The sequence below is a fragment of the Malus domestica genome, chromosome 04, assembly GCF_042453785.1.
Source record: "Malus domestica chromosome 04, GDT2T_hap1".
NCBI classification, from domain to species: domain Eukaryota; kingdom Viridiplantae; phylum Streptophyta; class Magnoliopsida; order Rosales; family Rosaceae; genus Malus; species Malus domestica.
The window spans coordinates 637352-659730 of NC_091664.1; the positions used below are offsets into that span (position 1 = coordinate 637352).

Here is a 22379-nt window from a genome sequence, read left to right on the forward strand (position 1 = left end):
TTTTCTTTTCTTTGAGTTCCTGAATAGAACGACGTCGTAACTTTAGTGATGTAGTTAATTTAAATTTCGCAGTTGCCAAAAAAAAATATATATAGAAAATAGATATTTTATTTGAACCCGTATAACTTCATTTTTTTACACTCAACTTACTCTACACCCATATTACTTTTAATTATACTATTAATATCTCTTAAACCCAAATTTATTGCCTAAATTATCCTCTTAAACTCAATTCAATATGTAAATTTATAATTTTTACACCCATTTAATGTTCTCTCCTTCCAAACAGGTATATTGTGTTTCTTTTCAATACGTTGGATGAGTTGTTTGATTTCTCAACTGAAATTAAAGTGAAAAGTGCTTATGAAAAGCCTTACCCTACTGGCTACAAATCCTGAACAAAATCAGATATTCGAACATCATTTTTGGTCTAGTGGAAATGATGTGTTTCGGTATGATTTACTCAACTGAATTTCACCATAAACATCGAAATAATTTTTTTTTTTACACTATTAATGCGTCCTTTCAAAATTTCCAACAGGTCTGTTGTCTTTAGCAAACAATGAACTTGAATTTAACGCCATTCTGTGCACAATTAAGAAAAAGATGCGTGATGGTAAGAATTTGATTATTAAGTGTGAGTTCATAGATAAAATTTAATTTTACTGTTAATTTTATCTTTTACTTGATGGTCATTATACAATACGACAAAAAAGAGAATTCACATTTAAAGTTTAAATTAGGTGTAGAGTGAAGTTATCTATCTATATATATAAAGTGAGAAGACAAAAAAGGTGAAATATTCAAAATACCAAAAAATGCCCTTCCCTAGTTAAGAATTCCAGAACAAAACAATTTAATTAACAAGGGTAAAATAATAAAACTAGGTCATTTTGAAAATTTCAAACAAATAACTACTTGATAAAATTAATATTACTATATTTGACCATTAAAAAAAAACTAATACATAAACATAATAAATAAATAAAGTCAATTAGTAGGCGTGTGCTAAGGGGCTAGTATGGCGGAGAAAAATATGAAAGGTGCATAGACCAAGGCGGGAAGGTTACACAGGACAAAGTTGTGTGGTGGTTAGTTTGTCCTCCGCCTTTTCCTCCGCTTCTCACTGGTAGAGTAGTGGTGTTGTGCCCTCACAAGTATTGTAAAAATAGGAAATTCTGCTTTTTCTTAAATTTCATTTGTGCAAAAATGTTATCTCTACTAATTAATGAAATATTTTTTGTCAATCAAAAGAGGATGAAAAGACAAATTAGTCTTCTATCACACAAAAAAAATGATGGACAATAATGTAATTTCACAAGTTCAAATTTTATTGTTTTTTATTGAAGCTTCACCTACAGGTGATGTTAAAATACCTTCAATATTAAAAAAAAATCAAAAACAAAAACCTCTCACCCCCCCCCACGTTCTCTCTCTCCCTCTCTCCTTCTCATTTTCTAAAAAAATGTATTCATATACACAAAGTGTGTAGGCAAATGCTAGTATGTTATTATCTTAAACGAAATTTAAGTGGAATTTCACCGAAATTATGTATGAACAAAGATGGGTTGTTTTACTCTCAGACTATGGCTTAAACGAAATGAGCTACTAATTAAGTAATGTGGTTGGGTTCGGTTTGAGCTAAAATTACTGGTTTGATGTAGGTGGTTTAGCCTAAACTCAATACTATTCGCGGGGTGTATTCAATTAGGATTTTAAGAGATTTTAATTATTTTAATAAATCTAGTGGTATTCAATCATGATTTTAAGTGATTATCTGAAATTCTAGATGTATTCAATTATAATTTTAAGATAGTTTATTAAAATCCTTAGAAATCCAGGGGTATTCAATTAAGATTTTAAAGAAGTTTATAACATTCTAGGTATATTCAATTAGAAATTGATTTTAAAGAATTTGAGAAAGTTGATGAATTAGAGGGAATTGGATAGATTTCGTAGTATATTTTAAGCATTCACAAATCTCACATCTTCCCATAAGATTTCGAGGGAATTGAATCAAAATTTTATATGGAATCTCTACAAATCAATTAAACTCCACAAAAATCTATGGATTTATAAATCAATTAAAATCTCTCACATTCTCAATTGAATACACCCCCCTTCAATTCTCATTCTTATACTATGTTTGGATGAAGAAATTTAATATTAATAAGGATTTTAAAACGACAGAAATTGAAACGATGAGATTATATTTTTTAGAATTTATGAATTTTCTTATTTGGTTAACCTAAAAAAACAATAAAATTGAATACAGAATTTGTTATTTTTAAACTCTCAATAATAGAAATTGGGAAATGACACCTATTTACATGGAATTTAAACTTAGGAATTGGAGGTCCCAAATTCCAAGTTTTTTTTCATGCGGAAATTGGTGCATGTATATATATAAATTATGATTTTATTCAAATTCAAGCCTATTTCCTTTATCCAAACATAATATTAGTGATTTACATCAACTATTGTACAAAGTTATACATTTTCTTAGTGTTTCATTTTTCAAAAATTTATTGTGTTAGCACATTGTCAAATCTAATAGTCATGTGCACTAAAAGACTACAATTGTACATTTTCCTTTTGGTGAGCAAGGCGGCTAAGCTCAAAAGTCCTTTTTGATCTTTTAAAATCTGTCTCGCTTAAAAAAAAATCCGTTAAAATCTTCTAAAATCCCAATTGATTACAATTCTTTAGTCAGGTTTAGAAAGGTGAGTAAAGGTTCTCAAAACTAACATTAAGGGGGTGTATTCAATTGAGAATTTGAGAGACTTTAATAGATTTATAAATCTGTGGATTTTTATGTAGTTTAATTGATTTGTAGAGATTTCATATAAAATTTTGATTCAATTCCCTCAAAATTTCATAGGAAGAGGTGAGATTTGTGGATGCTTAAAATACACTACAAAATCTCTCTAATTCCCTCTAATTCCTTAACACTATGTTTGCATGAAGAAATTTAAGATTACTAAGGAATTTCAAAATGACGGAAATTGAAATAACAAGATTTTATTTTCTAGGATTTGTAAATTTTCTTGTTTGGTTAACCTAAAAGAACAATGGAATTTAATACGAAATTTAATACGAAATTTGTTATTTTTTAACTCTGAATCATAGAAATTGGGAAATGAAACTTATTTACATGGAATTTGAACTTGGGAATTGGAGGTCCCAAATGTCAAGTTTTTTTTCCACGCGGAAATTCTAAATTTCTATATTTATGAATCCAAACAAGAGAATTGGTGCATGTCAATTTATAAATTTTGACTTTTACCAAAATTTCAAGTTTATTTTCTTCATCCAAACATAGTGTAACTTTCTCAAATTCTTTAAAATCAATTTCTAATTGAATACACCTGAAATGTTATAAACTTCTTTAAAATCCTAATTGAATACACTCGGATTTCTAAGGATTTTAATAAATTATCTTAAAATTCTAATTGAATACATCTTGAATTTTAGAGAATCACTTAAAATCCTGATTGAATACATCTAGATTCATTAAAAGAATTAAAATCCCTCAAAATCCCAATTGAATACAGCTCCCTGACAATGCCATGCGGAAGGAAGCAACCTCAAAGAAAGAATGACGATCGCTGGCCTTTAAGTTTAACTATCGAGGTGAATAATCATTTCCCTGTTCATCGATTTCTTTGTCATTCGTTAGAACACCTGCATGATCGATGTTGATGCCTCGATCAACATTCATCACTGTCATTCATCCGCAGGGTGTGAACTATTTGCGCCATAGATATTACTGCAGGAGGATAAAAGTTATGCGTGCTAATGACTTTTGTCCCTCCCGAAAGAAAAGAAAAGAAAAACATGAATATAAGTAGTAAAGGAGAAGAAAGATGAGAAAAAGAAGGGAAGAATTGAAAATGGTAAGCATGATCTACAGAATAAAACGCAATAAAACTCGCAGCATAACTGAATTCAGAACAACATAGGATTTTGTCAAGTCGAAGCAATATTAACATGTATAGTCCTTGAAACATTTACAGAGATTTGTAGGAACAGTTATCTAACACTGCATAAGCCCTCCATCAGTAGCTGTTCTTATAATTACATTTGCAATGGGTGCCAATGCCATGCACCCCAAGTTAGAAAGTTTTTTTTTTCGAACCAAAAAATTCTTGATATTAGTTTGTAATTCCTTGATTGTGTTATTGGTATTAGATCTGCACGTTTCCACCACCGAAATTGGCACCATTTGGAGGATTGATTAGTACCCAGAGCAAAGATGTTGTGATTGCAAGCAGCCCTGCCCAGACATAGATGATCGTAGGTATCCTTCCTCTCCTTCCCATCAAGCCCTTCATAAATGGGTACATGTGAACCAACACCCAAAAACTAAAGAATAGTCCTCCGAGTAGCCTATTCCATTGCGGTATCACTGCGTATAAGGTCCTTGAGATTCCAATCACAATTGCAATAATGTTGACAATTATGATTGTGAGAGGCATTAGGAAGAGACTTGTCCATTTTACAACGTAAAGGTCTGCATAAATGTCTTCTTCGTCCTCAGCAGTAGACTTGGTGGTTAAGGTGAAGCTAATTTCGATCCCAGCTACGACTTTGAGGAGACCCTGGATGACAGCTACAAGGTGAGCACTGGTTCCACCGATGACCCAAAACTGCTCGTTACGCCACCATTCCTCAAGACCGATGCCAGACCATCTGACTTCAAGTAGGGAGAGGAGACACAGACAGACAGTGATGGTAAGGAGGTAGACAAGGAAGGCGACATTTAGGCCTGCAACTATGAATTGACCTGTGAAGAGGCAGAGTGCTGGGAGGAAACAGTAAACAACCAGAAAGATTGAGGTGAAGGGATAAATGCCGACATTGAGGTATGCAATACGCTGTAGAAACTTGAGGCGCCGGCATGCAAGAAATGCATTGTTCCTAGAGTAGAAGATTTCCACAGAACCAGTGGCCCATCGGAGTACCTGGTGCAATCTGTCCGTAAGGTTGATAGGTGCTGTGCCACGGAATGCATCACGCTTTGTGAGACAATACACTGACCGCCATCCACGATTGTGCATTCTGTAACCTGTCACAACATCCTCTGTCACAGATCCGTAGATCCAACCTATTCTGTCTCCCCATTCGGTGTTGTCCTCATACCTGTGTGTGCACGTGTGTATGCGTTCAAACGCCCGCAAACACCAATGAATTAGTAAATCTATTGACTGAATTGCGGTGTTGACTCATGCTGTCTAAAAATGTGCTTCTTTTAGCATGATTTTTTTATGTTACTTACCAGCAGGAAATGACAGCAACTGCTTCGGCAACAGTGGGAGCATCGAGTGGCTGACGTGGTTCAAGCAGCGCGCCAGGAGGGCGGCCATTCTTGACAGACATGTGATCCGCAAGAGGACGTCCTTGAAACTCAGTGACAGCTATGGAATCTGTGAACATTTGTGAATTTCCGAACTTCTTTGGAAGGCCTAAGTCCGGGTGATCTGCCAGAGGTTGTTTTTCTGAGTTCGCTTGGTCTGGATCAGACAGTAACTGTTCCTCCATCTCATGGTAATTTGGAGCTCGGGCCTTGATCGTCCCAAACATTCCTAAATACTCATTTGCCCTCGGCGGGTGGAACCCGTACAGTGCAAAACGCCTGAACATGCACCCAGTTCCAACATACACTGGGCCTTGGAGACCGTCCAGGGCTCTCATATTTCCTGTATATTGATTTACAATTAAATCCAAGAACTTTCATCACTTTCAGTTTCACATTAGCTATCAAATTCAATTAATTAGTCAAAGCGCCCTGATCAAACATATAAAGATTACCATCAAAGAAGACTGTATTATGATTTGCATAACGGTCAGATGGGTCGATCCCTTCAAATCTCTGAGGAAACTGTATGTAGCATATCCGGTCTCCACCACGGTCCATCATGAAGCACATTCCCTCCCTTATAGCTAGAGAGTTATAGATATAATGGTCACAATCCAAATTAAGCATGAATGGACCGTTGGACAATATTGCTGATGCTCGGACCATGGCATTCATGGCTCCTGCCTTCTTGTTGTGGTCGTATCCAGGTCGCTTCTCTCGCGACACATAAACAAACATTGGGATTCGAATGTCCACCCCTGTGAAGTCTAATTTTTTCTCATCCGGAAAACCCATTACAGGATCCATGTCTGGGACCTTACTCATTACCTGTATATATGTTTGGGATTAAAGTTTTGAACGCACTCAAATATGAAACAGATAGAAAAAAAAACAAGTCTTACAACATTTGAGATTCAAACTTTCCGGACTTGCTTTAGTGCCTCTAGCATCACTCCTTACGACAACACCAACATATTATTAGCTAGTTAATATGTACATACGTATCAATCACCTGTAAGATCCCAGCATGGTCTCCCTTTTTATGATCAGCGCAAGGTTCGAGCCACGTCCCCGGCCAGTGTGTTCCGTCAGCCATCCACGTTGCCTTTGTGATGTTCGTTGCCTCCTCTTCCACTGGCTCTGCTCCACCTCCACCAGCGCTTCTTTCCTTGGTAAGCTTCCTTTCCTTCATGTTCTCTCTGGAGTTATACATTTCACTTCGTTTGCGAATTACATCAGGAAGACCATTGATCCTAACCTTAAATTCATCATATTCTCTCTTGATCCATCTCCGATCCTTGACAAAATCAGGCCGCTTCTTGTTCTTGGTAGGGTCAACTTTGCTGCTAAAGTAACTGTCTGGATTCCTAGGCTCAATATTGTGTTTTCGGCAAAAGGGGACCCAAACCTGCAGTGCACATGTATATATTTAGACGACGTATAGGTACGTGTATAATTCTTCTAGATCTGAATTTTTTTATGTTACAGATCAATTGGTTTGTCTAAGTTCATTATAGTAAGCCAGTTACTTCTTCGACCGAAAAAAAAAAAACCAATTACCTCAGCAAAGTTAACAGCCTCAGCCATGGCCTCAAAGGTGAGAATGGCACCACCATCATCTGAAATGTAAGCCGAAAGCTTTTCCACAGGGTATTGGGCGGCAAAGATAGAGAGGAGGGTATTGGCAGTGACAAGAGGCGGTTCCTTTTCAGGATCGGCGGTGGAGATAAAGACATCAACACCGGGGAGGTCAGACCGCCCAGTAGGGTTGGTTGCAGAAGGTTGCTCAAACTTGTCATGTAGGGCAGCTAAGTCCGTGGCACGATTTATGGGGTTCAGCTTGGGAAGTATGTCTAAAATCCATGAAAATGCAAACCAAATCTCACAGACTATGGAGATTCCCCATAGCCACATTGCATCCGGGTTTGGATTCCTCACTCGCCATATTATAAAAAAAAACAGTACCACCAAACGGATAACCACTAGTAACCTGCATAATGTATACATGTATATATGTTATTGATTGAATGGCCTTTTCTTTTCCTTGCCCTTGTGCTTTGATGAAAATCCTTCTTTCACCATATGAACTTGAAACTGTTGACTTTCTTTTCCTGCTTTTATTTCGTGTCCCAAGTTACTCCATTCTATCCAATTGGTGAAGAAAATTTCTAACTTGGCTGTTGTGGAAGTAGAGCCAAAACAAACAAAATGGCAAGTTTCGAGCAAAATGTTTAGTTCCACATAAGCTAAGTAAACGATTTTCCAACCAGCTTATGGAATGGGTTAACATGGCACGAAACGAAAGCACAAAAAGCCTAATGTAATTGTTAATTAAGAAGCTCACTGGATGTAAATTCTTCTTTTTTGTATCAATAAAATTCTTTCGTACCGCCGAGATTCTAACAAAAAAAGTCAGTACCTGTAAGGGCTAAGAATAGCAGGAGGAACCTTAACCTTCCTGGTGAGTGGTTTCCATGGCTTGTCAATAAAATCCTGCATGCTCATTTCTATTTCCGGACCATACTTGTTCTCTTGCTGATCTGACCAATATGCGTTTCCAATCCCATACGTTCCTTTCGACTCAAACAACCAACGGTTGTGATCAAAGTCCCCAGTTTGGCTTCTCAATAGTATTGATTTGTTATTTGATGATTTCATCACCGACATTCTCCTGTCCATCTTTGCGGCCTCACTGTCGCCACCGCCACCATCACCACCCCCTCGCCTAGTCTCCGCCCCAAACCTTGATGGTCCATATGGCCCTGGACCATCATGCTTGGGATCCGAGGTTGTTCCTGCACTGGACGACCCACCTGGCTGGTTGTCCGGTGTGGGAGGCATCATCACGGTGTAGTTGATGTAGTCATTTTCGCCTGAGAACTCCCCGCTCATGTCCAAATCATCGTCCCGGGACAAGCTCATCACACGTCCGCTGGACGTTCGGCGAGCAAACTTGACACCCTTCGGTCCTTGGCCGGGAGATGACGATGTTGATTTCTTTGATGAATTTGATGAGGTTGCCATATCTGTATCTCCTGATGATGTCTATGCTTTTCCTAATGTAATTGTGCTAGAAAGCCCTAATGATCGATTATTCCATGCCTAAATAACTAGAACATGTAATTGCGCGTGTTGCTTGTTACGCACGCAAAGATGAGAATTTGGAATTCCGTGTATAAAAAGAGAGGGAGGAGGTGGAAACATGAAATTCTGGGACTCAGGAGGTGGAGCAATTGGGATCGACGTTGAAAGTTCAATCAGCGGTTGAAGGAGAGGCCAAATATGGTAATGGCTGATAAGTTGAATGGTCCGAAATTGCTTCTCTATTTTTAGGTTTGGCTGCAGCGGATCTCACTCCCTTGTTTCAATCTGTCTCATTCATATTTTATCTTCGTAATGGATAGATGGACATTGTTTGAGCTTTGTGAATTGGTGGTTGCAGTTTTGTACGCTACACCAGTAGTGGTACTGAATCAATGTCAATCAAGCTTGCATGTTGGGTTTAAATAAGTTGCAGCAATTTAATTGAATTTTGTTGTCCCAGTTTGTATATAATCTTATTTCTCGATTTTAATTGAGAGTTTGTAGTTTTAAACCTTTGCAGCAATATCTATATTATTACTACCCGTTATTGATTGATTTCACACGCTCTATAATTAGTTCGAAGTTGGCGTGAATTGACATTTAATTTTGTATTTACACACACGTGTCCAGGGATGAAACCAGAGATTTGTATGGATAAAGACATCCTCAAACAACAAAGTCATAAATTAACAGGCCAAAGAATTTACTAAACAAAATACTTATATATTAATCCATAAGATTTTTCATACAACATATTATAGTATACTCGACGTGTATTTTTCATGTTTTGAAAGCGTTGCATAGCAACTTCATTACCAATAATATCAAATATCTCACTCTATAAAAATAATCATGTTATCATTCATCTATTGATCACCAATCCGATATCTCGATCGATTCTTCAGAAATTTCACGACTAAGAATGCTCTTTCAGAGTTAGCAATTGCAACTGAAAGAGTTAACGCTAATGTCAAACCAATAATACACCTTCTTAATGGCACAAACATTTACATTTTTTCCAACAAAAAAAATTTAAGTGAGGGCATCCAGCCCCCTGGCCCAAGGTAGCTTCGTCCTTGCTTGTGTCATGTTTGCCAGAATGTCATGTGCTTTGTTTGTAAGTACTATTTGCTTGATCTAGTTTTCGGGATTTAACATTTTAGAGTCTTGATTTGTGCAATTAAGTTTTATTACCTTTTTTTATTGTAACACAATTGTAATCCTATATGTATCTCCTTACGAAGCAGAATACAGAGATCTTGATTCCAAAAATCATACACTCTTAGGCCTAGGATCAATACCTTCCACAATGAGGCCGCTCTTAGGTATGTCACTACTAGTTTCCCTTAGACTACATTCTACTGTTGCATTATCTCCTCCTCCATTGAAGAATTCGCCCATCTCAATCTCTGTCCACCGGTCTCTTCCACGCCGCCGAGCATTTCGAGGCATATCTTCTAGAGGGTCTAGGATCATGCTATGATCCTCTGCAACTCCTCTTTGTTTGTAAACGATATGCAACGTAATCGGCGTTCCTTCAAACCCCCATTTGGATTCTTCGGGGAGCTTATAGACAAGGTAAGCTAAGCTGTATACGTCGTTCGTGGGGATAACTTTTTCGTCTCTATGCATCCCTTGATCTCAAGCCACCATACAAGTTTCAGCTCAGCCACTTGGGAGAACCTGTAATGATCCAGAATGTGTTATATACATCATAACTCAATTTGCATAGTCAAATTAGTATTTACATAACTAATTAATTAAAGTTAAATTACTATGCCCTCGTCGAGGACGACAGGGTTTCGGCATAGTAATCTGAAGGCAAGAAACGCTCCCTAAGGACGTCAGATAGGGCAGCCGATCGGAATGTAGAGCAGACGAGGGACGACCGGCATGCATCTTTAGGGGACGTGAGGGAAAGAAAATGTGAGATGCACTCCCACGGTAATGACTCTAATCCCGGCATTATGTTTGTTTGTCCTGATTGGTAACTAACAGCTAGCTAGATATACATTTGAATTTTGAACGAATGTAATTTATTCGTCTTTTTTATGTATGTAAAAAATTGCACAATGGCTCATCCGCGTTGCGGTTAATTAGCATTGTGTTTCGCGTTTATTGATTTACAAAAAGGAAGTTACACTTGGCCAATCTAATGCCCTTTTGGTCAAATAATAGTTCATCGTACGCTATATAATAATAATCCAGTTATCAAATGGAAACAAATCTTTTAACAAATTAGACATTTTTTTATAGGTAAACTAATGAAAATGGTTTAAAAACTTTGAGTTTTAGCGATAAGGACAAAATAAAAGGTAAAGTACATAGTACCAAGATTGACTTTTTAGTGTAAAAATGTGATTCTTCGTTAAAATGAATAGTATCGAGAGCTTTTCGTTAAAGTTCCTTTTTATTATTATTATTAAACTTTTGGACCTCTCTTCGTCAGAGATGGCCAAGAGACATAAGCAGCCTCCCTGGGGCATTTTATCAAGCATAACCCATCGATTCCCACCGAGTCTGACTCACCACCCACCAAACATAAAAAATCATGTCGAAACGACATTGGGCCTAATCCGGCCTAGCCACATTACAAGTCCACTTAGAGCAACTCCACTGGTGTGGATAGCCCGATGGACCAGCAAGGATTTAATTCAATTGCCTCCCTATCCCAACTCCAGCTCATGAGGGCGATTGATTGAGGTGGGGCCGGAGTGAGAGGCTCGGCTCAAATCGTTGGCCCGAGAGTCTGAGGCCTATGTGATGCTTGGCTGACATCAACCACGTTTTAAAATTAATAAAAAAATATTAATAAAAATGTAAAAAATTAAAAAAAAATCCGAACAAAAATTAAAAATTAAAAAAAATGATTTAATTTTTCTATAAATATGTTATCATTATCTTCCAACTTACACTATAATTTTATATTTTTTCAAATACTTTGTGTTGTAATTTCTTATTTAATAACATGTGGTACAACGAGACCGATTAAAAATCATATCCGAAATTACAAATAAAATTATTTTTTATTTTTTATAAAATACTAGGGTAAAAGACTATTTACTACCATCATGTTTCGTGGTTTTCAACATTTAGTACATCAAGTTTTTTTCGTCTCAGAGTCATACCTAAAGTATAAATTTTGAGACAGTCTCATACATCCGTTAGTCAAACTATTAAATCTGTCATTAATTGTGACGTAGCACCCATGTGGACAATGACTGGGCGCCACGTGTCATCCATGTTTTTTTTTTTTTCCTTCTTTTTCTTCTTCCTTCTTCTGGGGTTCGGTTCTTTTTTTTATTTTTATTCTTTTTCTTCTTCCTCCTCCTCCTTCTTCCTCTGGGTTGCAGGGGTTGGGGTTGGGGTTGGGTTTGGGAGGGGGGGGAGGGGGACGAACTGGGTCCTTTTTTTTTTTCTTCTTCTTCTTTTTCTTCCTCCGAATTTGGGTTGTAGATTCGGTTTTTTTTTCCCTTCTTCCTCCTTCTTCTTCTTCTTCTTCTTCTTCTTCTTTTTCAGATTCAGTTTTTTTTTTCTTCTCCTTCCTTCTCCTTCCTTCTTCTTCCTTCCCCTTCTTCTTCTTCCTCCGAATCTGGGTTGCATATTCGGTTTTTTTTCTTCTTCTTCCTCCGAATCTGCAACTTTTTTTGTTTTTTCTTCTTCCTCCTTCTCCTTCTTCCTTCCTCCTTCTTCCTTCTCATTCTTCTCCTTCTTCCTCCTTCTTCCTTCTTCTTCCTTTTTTTTTCTTTTTCCTCCTTCTTCCTCCTTCTTCCTTCTCCTTCCTCCTTCTTCCTTATCCTTCCTCCTTCTTCTTTTTTCCTTCCTCTTATTCTTATTCTTCTTCTTCCTCCGAATCTGGGTTGCAGACCTAGATTCGGTTTTTTTTTCTTTTTTTTTTCTTTTTCTTCTTCCTCCTTCTTCTTCCTCCTTCTTCTTCTTCTTCTTCTTCTTCTTCTTCTTCTTCTTCTTCTTCTTCTTCTTCTTCTTCTTCTTCTTCTTCTTCTTCTTCTTCTTCTTCTTCTTCTTCTTCTTCTTCTTCTTCTTCTTCTTCTTCTTCTTCTTCTTCTTCTTCTTCTTCTTCTTCTTCTTCTTCTTCTTCCTCCGAATCTGCAACTTTTTTTTTCTTCTTCCTCATTCTTCTCCTTCTTCCTTCCCCTTCTTCCTTCTTCTTCCTTCTCATTCTTCTTCTTCTTCTTCTTCCTTCGAATTCCGAATCTGCAACTTTTTTTTTCTTCTTCCTCTTTCTTCTCCTTATTCCTTCCTCCTTCTTCCTTCCCCTTCTTCCTTCTTCCCCTTCTTCCTTCTTATTCCTTCTCTTATTCTTCTTATTCTTCTTCCTTCGAATCTGGGGAAAATGTTGGTTTTTTTTTTTTTCTTCTTCTTCTTTCGAATATGTTCCTTCTCTTTCTTCTTCTTCCTTCGAATCTGAGGAAGATGTCAGTTTTTTTTTTCTTCTTCCTCCTGCTTCCTTCTCCTTCCTCCCTTCTTCCTTCTTCTTCTTCTTCTTCTTCTTCCTTCTCTTCTTCTTCCTCCTTATCTCCTTTCAACCCTTTAAGCGAAATGTGGCAAAAGAAAGAAAAATCCATGGACTAACCCCATCGTCTCCACCCCGTAGGAACTACGAAATCACCCCAAGGAAGCTTTCGGCATCCAGGGGTCGTGGACCGACCGTAGAACCCTGTTCAATAAGTGGACCGCATTAGCTGTCCGCTTTCAGGTTGGGTAGTAAGGGTCGAAGAATGGCAATCACTCATTCTTAAAACCAGCATTCTTAAAACCAAAGAGTCGGGTGGAAAAGCCTTCTTCCTTCTTCCTTCTTCTTCATTCTTCCTCCTTCTTCTTCTTCTTCTTCTTCTTCTTCTTCTTCTTCTTCTTCTTCTTCTTCTTCTTCTTCTTCTTCTTCTTCTTCTTCTTCTTCTTCTTCTTCTTCTTCTTCTTCTTCTTCTTCTTCTTCTTCTTCTTCTTCTTCTTCTTCTTCTTCTTCTTCTTCTTCTTCTTCTTCTTCTTCTTCTTCTTCTTCTTCTTCTTCTTCTTCTTCTTCCTTCGAATCTGGGGAAGATGTCGGTTTTCTTCTTCTTCTTCTTCCGAATCTATTCCTTCTCCTTCTTCTTCTTCTTTCAAATCTGGGGAAGATGTCAGTTTTTTTTTTCTTCTTCCTCCTTCTTCCTTCTCCTTCCTCCTTCTTCCTTCCTCTTCTTCTTCTTCTTCTTCTTCCTTCGAATATGGGGAAGATGTCGGTTTTTTTTTCTTCTTCATCCTTCTCCTTCTTCCTTCCTCATTCTTCCTTCCACTTCTTCTCCTTCTTCTTCTTCTTCCTTCGAATCTGGGGAAGATGTCGGTTTTCTTCTTCTTCCGAATCTATTCCTTCTCCTTCTTCTTCTTCTTTCAAATCTGGGGAAGATGTCAGTTTTTTTTTTCTTCTTCCTCCTTCTTCCTTCTCATTCCTCCTTCTTCCTTCCTCTTCTTCTTCTTCTTCTTCTTCCTTCGAATATGGGGAAGATGTCGGTTTTTTTTTCTTCTTCATCCTTCTCCTTCTTCCTTCCTCATTCTTCCTTCCACTTCTTCTCCTTTTTCTTCCTCTCGGGAAGATAAAGGTTTATTTATTTATTTAATATATATATTTTATTTATTTATTTATTTTATAAATAATTTATTTTTAATTCCACGTGGGTGATATGTCCCAAAATTTACACTTTAGGTATGATTATGAGATGAAAAAAAATTGATGTACTAAATGTTGAAAACCACGAAATATAAGAGTAGTAAACAATCTTTTACCTAAAATACTAATATTTTATTACCTATTATCACAGTTATTCAGTTTAAAAGTGGATATGCAAAATATAATTACGGTTTATTAATTAAATAGTAAGTTGCCTAGGACCTTCCTCACGCTGGAGTTGCTCTTAGGGTTTCAATTGTTGTGGGAGCTGACTTTCTCATGCGCTGCCAGAACAAGAACAAACCATAGAGCACCGATTCCCACCGATTCCCACCGAGTCCGACTCACCACCCACCAAACACATCAAAAATCTTACATGGCCGATTCAGCTTCTAAAACCCTAGAAGACCAACCTCCAAATCAGTCCTCAAACCCCCAAATGGATACGAAAACCGTAGAAGAAGAAGAGGAGAAGTCCCAGCAAGAAGAAGTGAAATCGGAAAACGCGTCAAAAGCAGAAGGGGAAGCGGCGGCGGAGGATGAGGAAGAGGAGGAGGAGGCGGGAGAGTGTGGGTTCTGCTTGTTCATGAAAGGCGGCGGGTGCAAAGAGAGCTTCACGGCGTGGGAAGAATGCATCGAAGAGGCTGAGAAGAACAAGGAGGATATTGTGGAGAAATGCTTCGAGATCACTTCGGTTTTGAAGGAATGTATGATGGCTCACTCCGATTACTACGAGCCCATACTCAAGGCCGAGAAGGCGGCCGAGGCAGAGGCTGTTAAGGAATTGGAGAAGGAAAAGGCTGCTGAGAGCTCCGAACAACGAAATGCCGCCGTCGCCTCGGAGAATTCCCAGCAGCATTCCGGTTCTAGCGGCAAGCAAGACGCATTGCCCGGTTAGGTGATTGCTGATTGCTAGCATGGTCAGTGATTGAGATTTTTGTTTTTATTGCGGAAATAATTAGTGGCAAACTGGTGTGGCAATTGAGAGGCCTGAAAATCAAACTTATAACACTGTCTGTTATCACAACAATTTTTACTTGATAAAACCAATAACAATCATATTTTCATTCTTGTTGTTTCTTCTGTTGAATTTCTTGCTGTTTGTTATGAATGCAGTGCTCTGTTTTCGTGTGTATGGATTCTGGAGTATTGTTACTTAATTCGCTATTCTCTCTTCGATGACTTGATATCTTTAGATGCATATGGAGAATTATCTTATTTCTGGTTATTGCTGATCGTATGGCCTCTAGCTGGATTTGAGAGTACATGAACGGCTATTACGCATGTATAGTAGGGTTTTGTGGTTTAGTCATTTTGGTGCGATTAGTTTGAGCTATCGTACTTATGTGCGCTACAGATACTATTGATTATCAAATTATCAAATGGTTCCCCAGAATGTGGGTTTTTAAGATATCGAGAACATATTGAAGAGGAGTTGTCTTTCAAAAGTGTATCGTAAGTGAGTGTATAGATGTGATGAGTGACATTTTACACCGTGAAACAGTTTATGCAGGCTGCGGTTTGCATAGATTGCATCTTGATACTGGGAAAAATTGTGTCAAGTATGAATCTGTTTTCTTGTGTAATGAGATGGTGAACATTTGGATCGATCATTGCTTCAATGTAAAGCATTAGAATTGTAATGTTAAGTTAAAGGTGATGGGTGAAGGGATTGGTTATGGTACCTACATCTGTTATCGTAGTGCCATAGTGATTAGTGTGTTTGAACATGAATATGATATGTTGTTTGCCTTTTGTTGAGGATGAACGATGAAAATTTAAATGCGAGTCATCGAGGTTGGTGAGATAATATGGTGCTGCTGCTGCACCCCAACAATTGCTTATAATTTGGTTTGAAGCTGATGGATTGGATATGGTTTTCATCGTTACCAGTCCGACTGCTTGATTCATAGCATGTTCATCTGTTATCTGCACTCTTCATCTGTACGATCTACTTTCCGGTACATTTGTCAGATCATTAGAAAGAAGAAGTAATGTGGCATCTGGTGAGGTGTCATTCCTAATGAATCTGTGAACACGGAAAATTCCTGAAACGAAAGAGACAAGAACGAACGTGCACAAACAAATATTTGTATTTGATGATTTTGGGTTACAATCTCTCTCTATTTTGATCCTCTGATTCGATCTCCGTAAGGTGTTGATTTGTGGGATGTGCGATTGATCCAAGGGCCGTCGAGGCTTGATCTTGGATGAACGAGGATGAACGGATCTTCGAGGGCTTTTGAGCTTGATCTTGAAGAATGGTGATTGACGGATCTTCAAGGGCTTTTGGGCTTGATCTTGAAGAACAGTGATGAACGGATTTCCGAGGGCTTTTGGGCTTGAACTCGAAGAACAGTGACGAACGGATCTTCGAGAGCTTTTGGGCTTGAACGGATCTTCGAGGGCTTTTGGGCTTGATCTCGAAGAATAGTGATGAACGATGAACGCTTTCTTCAAGGGTCGTCGGGGCTTGGGCTTGATGAACAGCGAATGAGCGGATTTGTTGATGTTGTCGATCCAAAGGGGCCGTTGGGGCTTGATCCTTGAGGATGAACAGTTGATGAACGATGAACGCTTTCTTCAAGAGGCCGTTGAGGCTTGGGCTTGAAGGTGGATGATTGTTGATCCAAGGGCCGTCGGGCTTGATCTTGGAAGAACGATGAACGAAGAACGCTTTCTTGATTCTTCGGGAACCTGGATGCTTGAGAGCTTCGGAGTTTCAGAGCTTCAGAGCTTCAAGAGTTTTTGCCTAATGATTTTTTTGGTCCCTTAAATGAATGAAATGGGCTTGTATTTATAGAATTTTCCAATGCCTAATTTTGAATATAATATCCCAGATGAAATAAGTCGTTTCTGCCAGGTGTTGACACGTGTCCTATTTGATGATTTTTCCAACTCATTTCAATTTTCGTTGAGTCACACGCTACGTGTAAAATTTATGTAATACATGAGCGTTGACACTTTGATTTATCGGTCAATATTTATTTACGAAATTTCGATGTCTACAAATGCCCCCACTTCAAGGCACGTCGTATACATGTGCTTGTCACGTGTAGGAGATGCGTTTTGAAGTCCCTTACTGTAGATGTCGATCCAAGGGCCGTCGAGGCTTGATCTTGAATTGGGCTGGAGATTTCTTCAAGGGCCGTTGAGGCTTGATCTTGAATTGGGCTTGAGATTTCTTCAAGGGCCGTCGGGGCTTGATCTTGGATTGGTGTTTGAAATTTCTTCAAGGGCCGTCGAGGCTTGATCTTGAAGGTTGAAATTGGACCACAAGGAGCTTCATGTGGTAAATGATCTTTGGCTTTGGTAGTGGGTGAATCGACACGTATTTTGTTGCGCTTTGTTGACTTTCCACAGCTTTGATCTTGAACTGGGTTGAAGGATCTTCTGGATTCCTCCAATTGTTGATTTTCCACAGCTTATTCTTGAACTAGGTTTTGATTCAAGGGTGGTAGACACTTAATCTTGAATCGGACTTGTGATTTCCTCAAGGGCCGTCGAGGCTTGATCTTGAATTTGGTTGGAAACTTCTTCAAGGGCCGTTAGGGCTTGATCCTTGAAGGTTGACTTGAACACATGACAAGCAGGCACGAGGTGAAGGTGACGACTTGTTGCTCTGTTCAATCTTTCTAATTCACACCTGAGCAGTTTGGTCAACGGTATGATCTTCAAGATTGATGGGCTTTTCTTCCAGTTGGTGACTTGATCTTTAAGGATTTGATTCAAGGGTGGTGAATCGGCACGTGCAGCCTACAACGCCTAGTAAGTCGACCCAAGAATTTGAGGGTCAAAACGAATTCACCGTCAGAGTGATTGCAATTTTGATGATATGAGATACTCTTGCTTTTGAAGAAGTAGCGGATGAATCGGCACGTGCTTGGTTGCACTTGTCTCCACATGCTTCAAGGTATCATCTTCATTTCCTTTATCTGTTCCTCAGGCAGATGTGGCATCTTCTCGAGTTCTTCATCTCAGACTCTTTCCGCCGAGTTGACTGAGCATGCTGCATTCTTCTCTGCTTGTTTCTTCAGGCAGATATGGCAGCTTCTCGAGTTCTTCAGCTCGGACTCCTTCTCCTGAGTTGACTGTGCAGACTGCATTCTTCTCTGCTTGTTCCTTCTGCACCTTGTCTCCACATGCTGCAAGGTATCATTTTCACTTGCCTTATCTGTTCTCCAGGCAGATGGGGCAACTTCTTTGGAAGTACAGCAGCAGTGGGAAACGAGTACTCGAGAGCAGTGCTAGGTAGGCAATCAGGGAAGGGTTCCAAGCAGTCGGTTCCTTACCCGAGTTTGAGTGGAAGTTCCGGCATATTGTTTTCTTTATCCTTGTCTTTGTAGGTAAGAACAAGGACAAAGGAAAGGACAGGGAGAACGCATGATATGAGATACTCTTGCTTTCTACCCTGGTGATATGAGATACTTTTGCTTTGGAGTCATTGGCTTGCAGAGGTACCCCAAGGAATAAGGAACACTGAATGACTCGAGAGGTTTCGTTGGGAAAGCATTTTTGGAGATGAAGAAAGGCTCTGTATGTCTGCCTTGCTATGGAAGGTGAAGGTGGACAGTTATAGGAGGTCCCTTAATACCTGTAGAGGTATTATTCTTTCACTCGTGTCGGCAACTAACGCGTGATTGAACAGTAAACTTCACGTGCTTTCTCCTTCACTGAAAATCTTTTGACAAATTGCCCGTGATTTGCGCAAAGTTGAGTGTGCATATGACAGGTGATGACGCGGCTGAAAAAGACTGGCGCCTCTTCGATATCTGGGATCGGCGCTTCGACAAATTACCCGTGATTTCCGCAAAGCTGAGTTTGTGCGTGACGGGTGCTGACGAGGCTGAAAAAGACTAGCGCCTCTTCGATATCTGGGATTGGCGCTTTAACAAATTGCCCGTGATTTCCGCAAAGCTGAGTTTGCATGTGACGGGTGCTAACGCGTCTGGAAAAGCAAGATGCTTCTCCGATTTCTAAGCTTGCCTCTTCGATTTTTGAATCGGCATTTTCGAACTCTGAGCTCACCTCTTCGATCTCTGAAATGCCGTCGAGTGTTGATTTTATAGAGGCACGCAGTTCGTTTCAAAGCACACTTCGCTTGTGAAAACTCCCCTCTTGTACTTCTAAGATCTTGATTTGTCCGATCTCTTCTTCCTTCAACACTTTGAAAATGTCTGGACCCTCCGACCGTCGTTTTGACTTGAATCTTGGTGAAGAGTCAGTCCCGCCTTCTCCAGACAACATATGGCGCCCATCCTTCATATCCCCTACTGGTCCTCTTACCGTTGGGGATTCGGTGATGAAAAATGATATGACCGCTGCGGTGGTGGCCCGGAACCTTGTCACTCCCAGAGATAACAAACTACTTTCCAAACGGTCTGATGAGTTGGCTGTTAAGAATTCTCTGGCTCTCAGTGTGCAGTGTGCAGGTTCTGTGTCTAATATGGCCCAACGCCTATTTGCTCGAACCCGTCAAGTTGAATCGTTGGCGGCTGAAGTGATGAGTCTCAAACAGGAGATTAGGGGGCTCAAGCATGAGAATAAACAGTTGCACAAGCTCGCACACAACTATGCCACAAACATGAAGAGGAAAATTGACCAGATGCAGGAATCTGATGGTCAGATTTTACTTGATCATCGGAGGTTTGTGGGTTTGTTCCAACAACATTTGCCTTCGTCTTCTGGGGCTGTACCGTGTAGTGAAGCTTCGAATGATCAACCTTTGGCTCCTCTACTTCCTGGAGTTCCGCCGAGTGGTGAGGCTTCAAACAGTCAACCTCCAGCGCCTCTCATTTCTGGAGCTCTGCCGAGTGGTGAGGCGGCACATGATCGTCCTTGAAGATCCCCTCTTGTAAATTTGATTTGATTTGATTTTTTTTTTCTTCTTAAGGTATGTAAAATTTCCAGAAAAAATAAATAAAATGGACTTTTATTTCTCTTAATGCTTTTTTTTATTTTTTTATTTTTTATTTTTTATGCACGTGGTGCCAGATGCACCATCCATTTATATTTTCCTTTCTTTTCCTTTTTTTTATTTTTTTTATTTGCACATGGTGCCAGAGCACCAAAAGATAAAACTTTTTTTTTTTTCCTTTGATCATGGTGCCAGACGCACCAAAGATCAAACATTTATATTTTTTGCCTTTAATCACGTGGTGCCAGCACCACTTTGCTCCACTATGTTGTTTTTTTTATTTTTTTTATTATATATATATTTATATAAATTCTGGTGATGGGATGAAGAACTTGCAGGAAGGACGAAGACGGAGAGGGCTGTAGAGTGACGAGCTCGAGGGAGGCCAGGCGCTGCGGTAGAAGGAGTCGATGCCGAGAGCGCAGCCCAACTTGCTCCGGGTGTGCGCACCATGTGCAGCAGGTCGGGTTTGAGTGGAGTGAGGACGGAGGATACAAGTTGGCGTGGAGGCCTTGTGCGCTCAGATGTGTAGCTGCTGAGCTGCAGTTGCGTCGCAGGGGAAGATAAGGGCAGACGAGAGAAGACGAGATCAGGCTGCGGTGAGATGATTGGACTGGTGGAGGCCGAACCGGCTCAGGTTTCTTCTCGATCCGAACAGGCGCCTCCCTCCTTGAAACCCTCTCGGGCTCAACATGGTTCCAGGAACTCGCCTGCAATTCCTCATCAGAACCCTTTTTCGGACCGGAATTCATCTCCGTGTTTGTCAATCAGAGGCTGAAACAACTCCTCAAACCTCGAACGAAGCTGATTGGCATAATTATACACCTCGTGGCCTTGGGGATTGTACCGCATGGCCTTCTCGAAAGTCAATCGTACATCAGCTGAGAAATCAGAAGGCGTTGAGGTCGTTGCTGGCGAGAATGGCGGAGGTGGACTGGTGGTGTCGGTGATAAATAGCATCATGGTGGGCCTGGCTTTAGGGCTTTCGGGGCCTGAAACGAGCTGCGGTTCTTGAGGCGGCCGAAGATGGATGTTCTGAAAACGCCATGGCATGACCTCGAGAATGAAATCTAGCAGTGGATCAACCATGATGATGTCCTTGTTACCGGCGGTGGTAACAAAGATATCGGCCTCAGAGACAACATCTTCAAGGGGAAGAACCTGAAGGCTTTCCATAAGAGCCTGGAGGGCACAGATTGGATCAATCTCAGTCACAACCACGCGAGATCCAGCTTGCTTGAGGGCAGCAGCACAACCCTTTCCGACATCTCCGTATCCACAGACAACTGAAACCTTTCCGGCAATCATAACATCAGTGGCTCTCATCAAACCATCGGGGAGAGAGTGACGGCATCCGTACAAGTTGTCAAACTTGCTCTTGGTAACAGAGTTGTTGACATTGATGGCGGGGAACAAGAGAGCGTCGCTGGCCTGCATCTGATACAATCTCTTGACGCCGGTGGTGGTCTCCTCCGAGACTCCGACCAACCTGTCCTTCATCTTGTGGTACCTCTTGGGGTCGGTTTTCAAGAAATCTGGATAAATGGTATGTAATCGAAAGATGGAGGACTCTCATCACTGTCTACTTTATTGACTGCGCGAATAGGCGTCTTCTCTTTCCCTTGAGAGATGTCGTTACAAAGGATAGGAGTAGCAGGCCTCACAAATCCAGGCCCAATAAAAGGATTTGTCCTGATTGCTGCACCGACTGGATTTAGGACTGATTTCATCCATTTCGGCTTGGGGACGACATTTAAAATAGAGAGATACCCCACTTTGATATATATATATACACACACACACACACACACACACATATATATATATATATATTTTTTTTTTTTTTTGTGTAAATACATAAAACATGTATCTCTCTCTCTTTTTTTTTTTTTTTTTTTTGGTATAAAGAAATTGTAATAGCATCAAAACTTTTAATTAAATCTTTATTCCTTATTTTGGTGTGACTGAACTCAAATTTTGAATATTTGAGTTGCCTACGTACCCTTCCAAAGAAAGAGATCAAGTCAAAACGTAGTTCAAATACATTTTTTTTTTTTGGTATTTTCTTTTTGTACCGTTTGCAGTTTTAACTCATGCAGGCAAGGAGTGTTGGTTTCGTTTGCAGTTTCAACTCGTGCAGACAAGGAGCATTTGGTGTCGTGTTGCAGTTTCAGCTCGTGCAGACAAGGAGCATTTGGTGCCGTTTTGCAATTTCAGCTCGTGCAGGCAAGGAGCTTTGGGTTGTTGCCTTTTAGGCTCGTGCAGACCAGGAGCTTTGTGCCATGCAGTTTAGACTCGTGCGGGCGAGGAGAATTTTGTGAATTTTGTCAAGCAATTTTGGAGAGGCGTTCCTCACA

General features: G+C 39.8%; 3 protein-coding genes and 1 long non-coding RNA gene across 4 annotated transcripts; 1 reads left to right on the forward strand and 3 right to left on the reverse strand.

Annotated features, from left to right (window-relative positions):
• Positions 1 to 3964: 3964 nt before the first annotated feature.
• On the reverse strand, positions 3965 to 8618 carry LOC103443571 (cellulose synthase-like protein D1). The gene is made up of 6 exons (XM_017334228.3): positions 7779 to 8618; positions 6920 to 7349; positions 6372 to 6767; positions 5812 to 6187; positions 5279 to 5699; positions 3965 to 5142 (listed from the first exon to the last, which is right to left on the reverse strand). Exons 1-6 carry the CDS (start codon positions 8381 to 8383, stop codon positions 4188 to 4190), a joined length of 3183 nt encoding a protein of 1060 aa, XP_017189717.2. The 5' UTR covers positions 8384 to 8618; the 3' UTR covers positions 3965 to 4187.
• Positions 8619 to 9610: 992 nt separating this feature from the next.
• LOC103443570 (uncharacterized) lies at positions 9611 to 10468 on the reverse strand. The gene is made up of 2 exons (XR_011579752.1): positions 10197 to 10468; positions 9611 to 10126 (listed from the first exon to the last, which is right to left on the reverse strand). It is a non-coding gene; the product is annotated as an uncharacterized lncRNA (long non-coding RNA).
• A 3850-nt stretch (positions 10469 to 14318) lies between these two features.
• On the forward strand, positions 14319 to 15176 carry LOC103429298 (uncharacterized). Its single transcript, XM_008367444.4, has one exon. The coding sequence runs from the start codon at positions 14482 to 14484 to the stop codon at positions 15001 to 15003; it is 522 nt and encodes a 173-aa protein (XP_008365666.1). The 5' UTR covers positions 14319 to 14481; the 3' UTR covers positions 15004 to 15176.
• A 5569-nt stretch (positions 15177 to 20745) lies between these two features.
• On the reverse strand, positions 20746 to 21553 carry LOC103425187 (adenosylhomocysteinase-like). Its single transcript, XM_008363265.3, has one exon. It carries the CDS (start codon positions 21520 to 21522, stop codon positions 20746 to 20748), a length of 777 nt encoding a protein of 258 aa, XP_008361487.2. The 5' UTR covers positions 21523 to 21553.
• Positions 21554 to 22379: the final 826 nt, after the last annotated feature.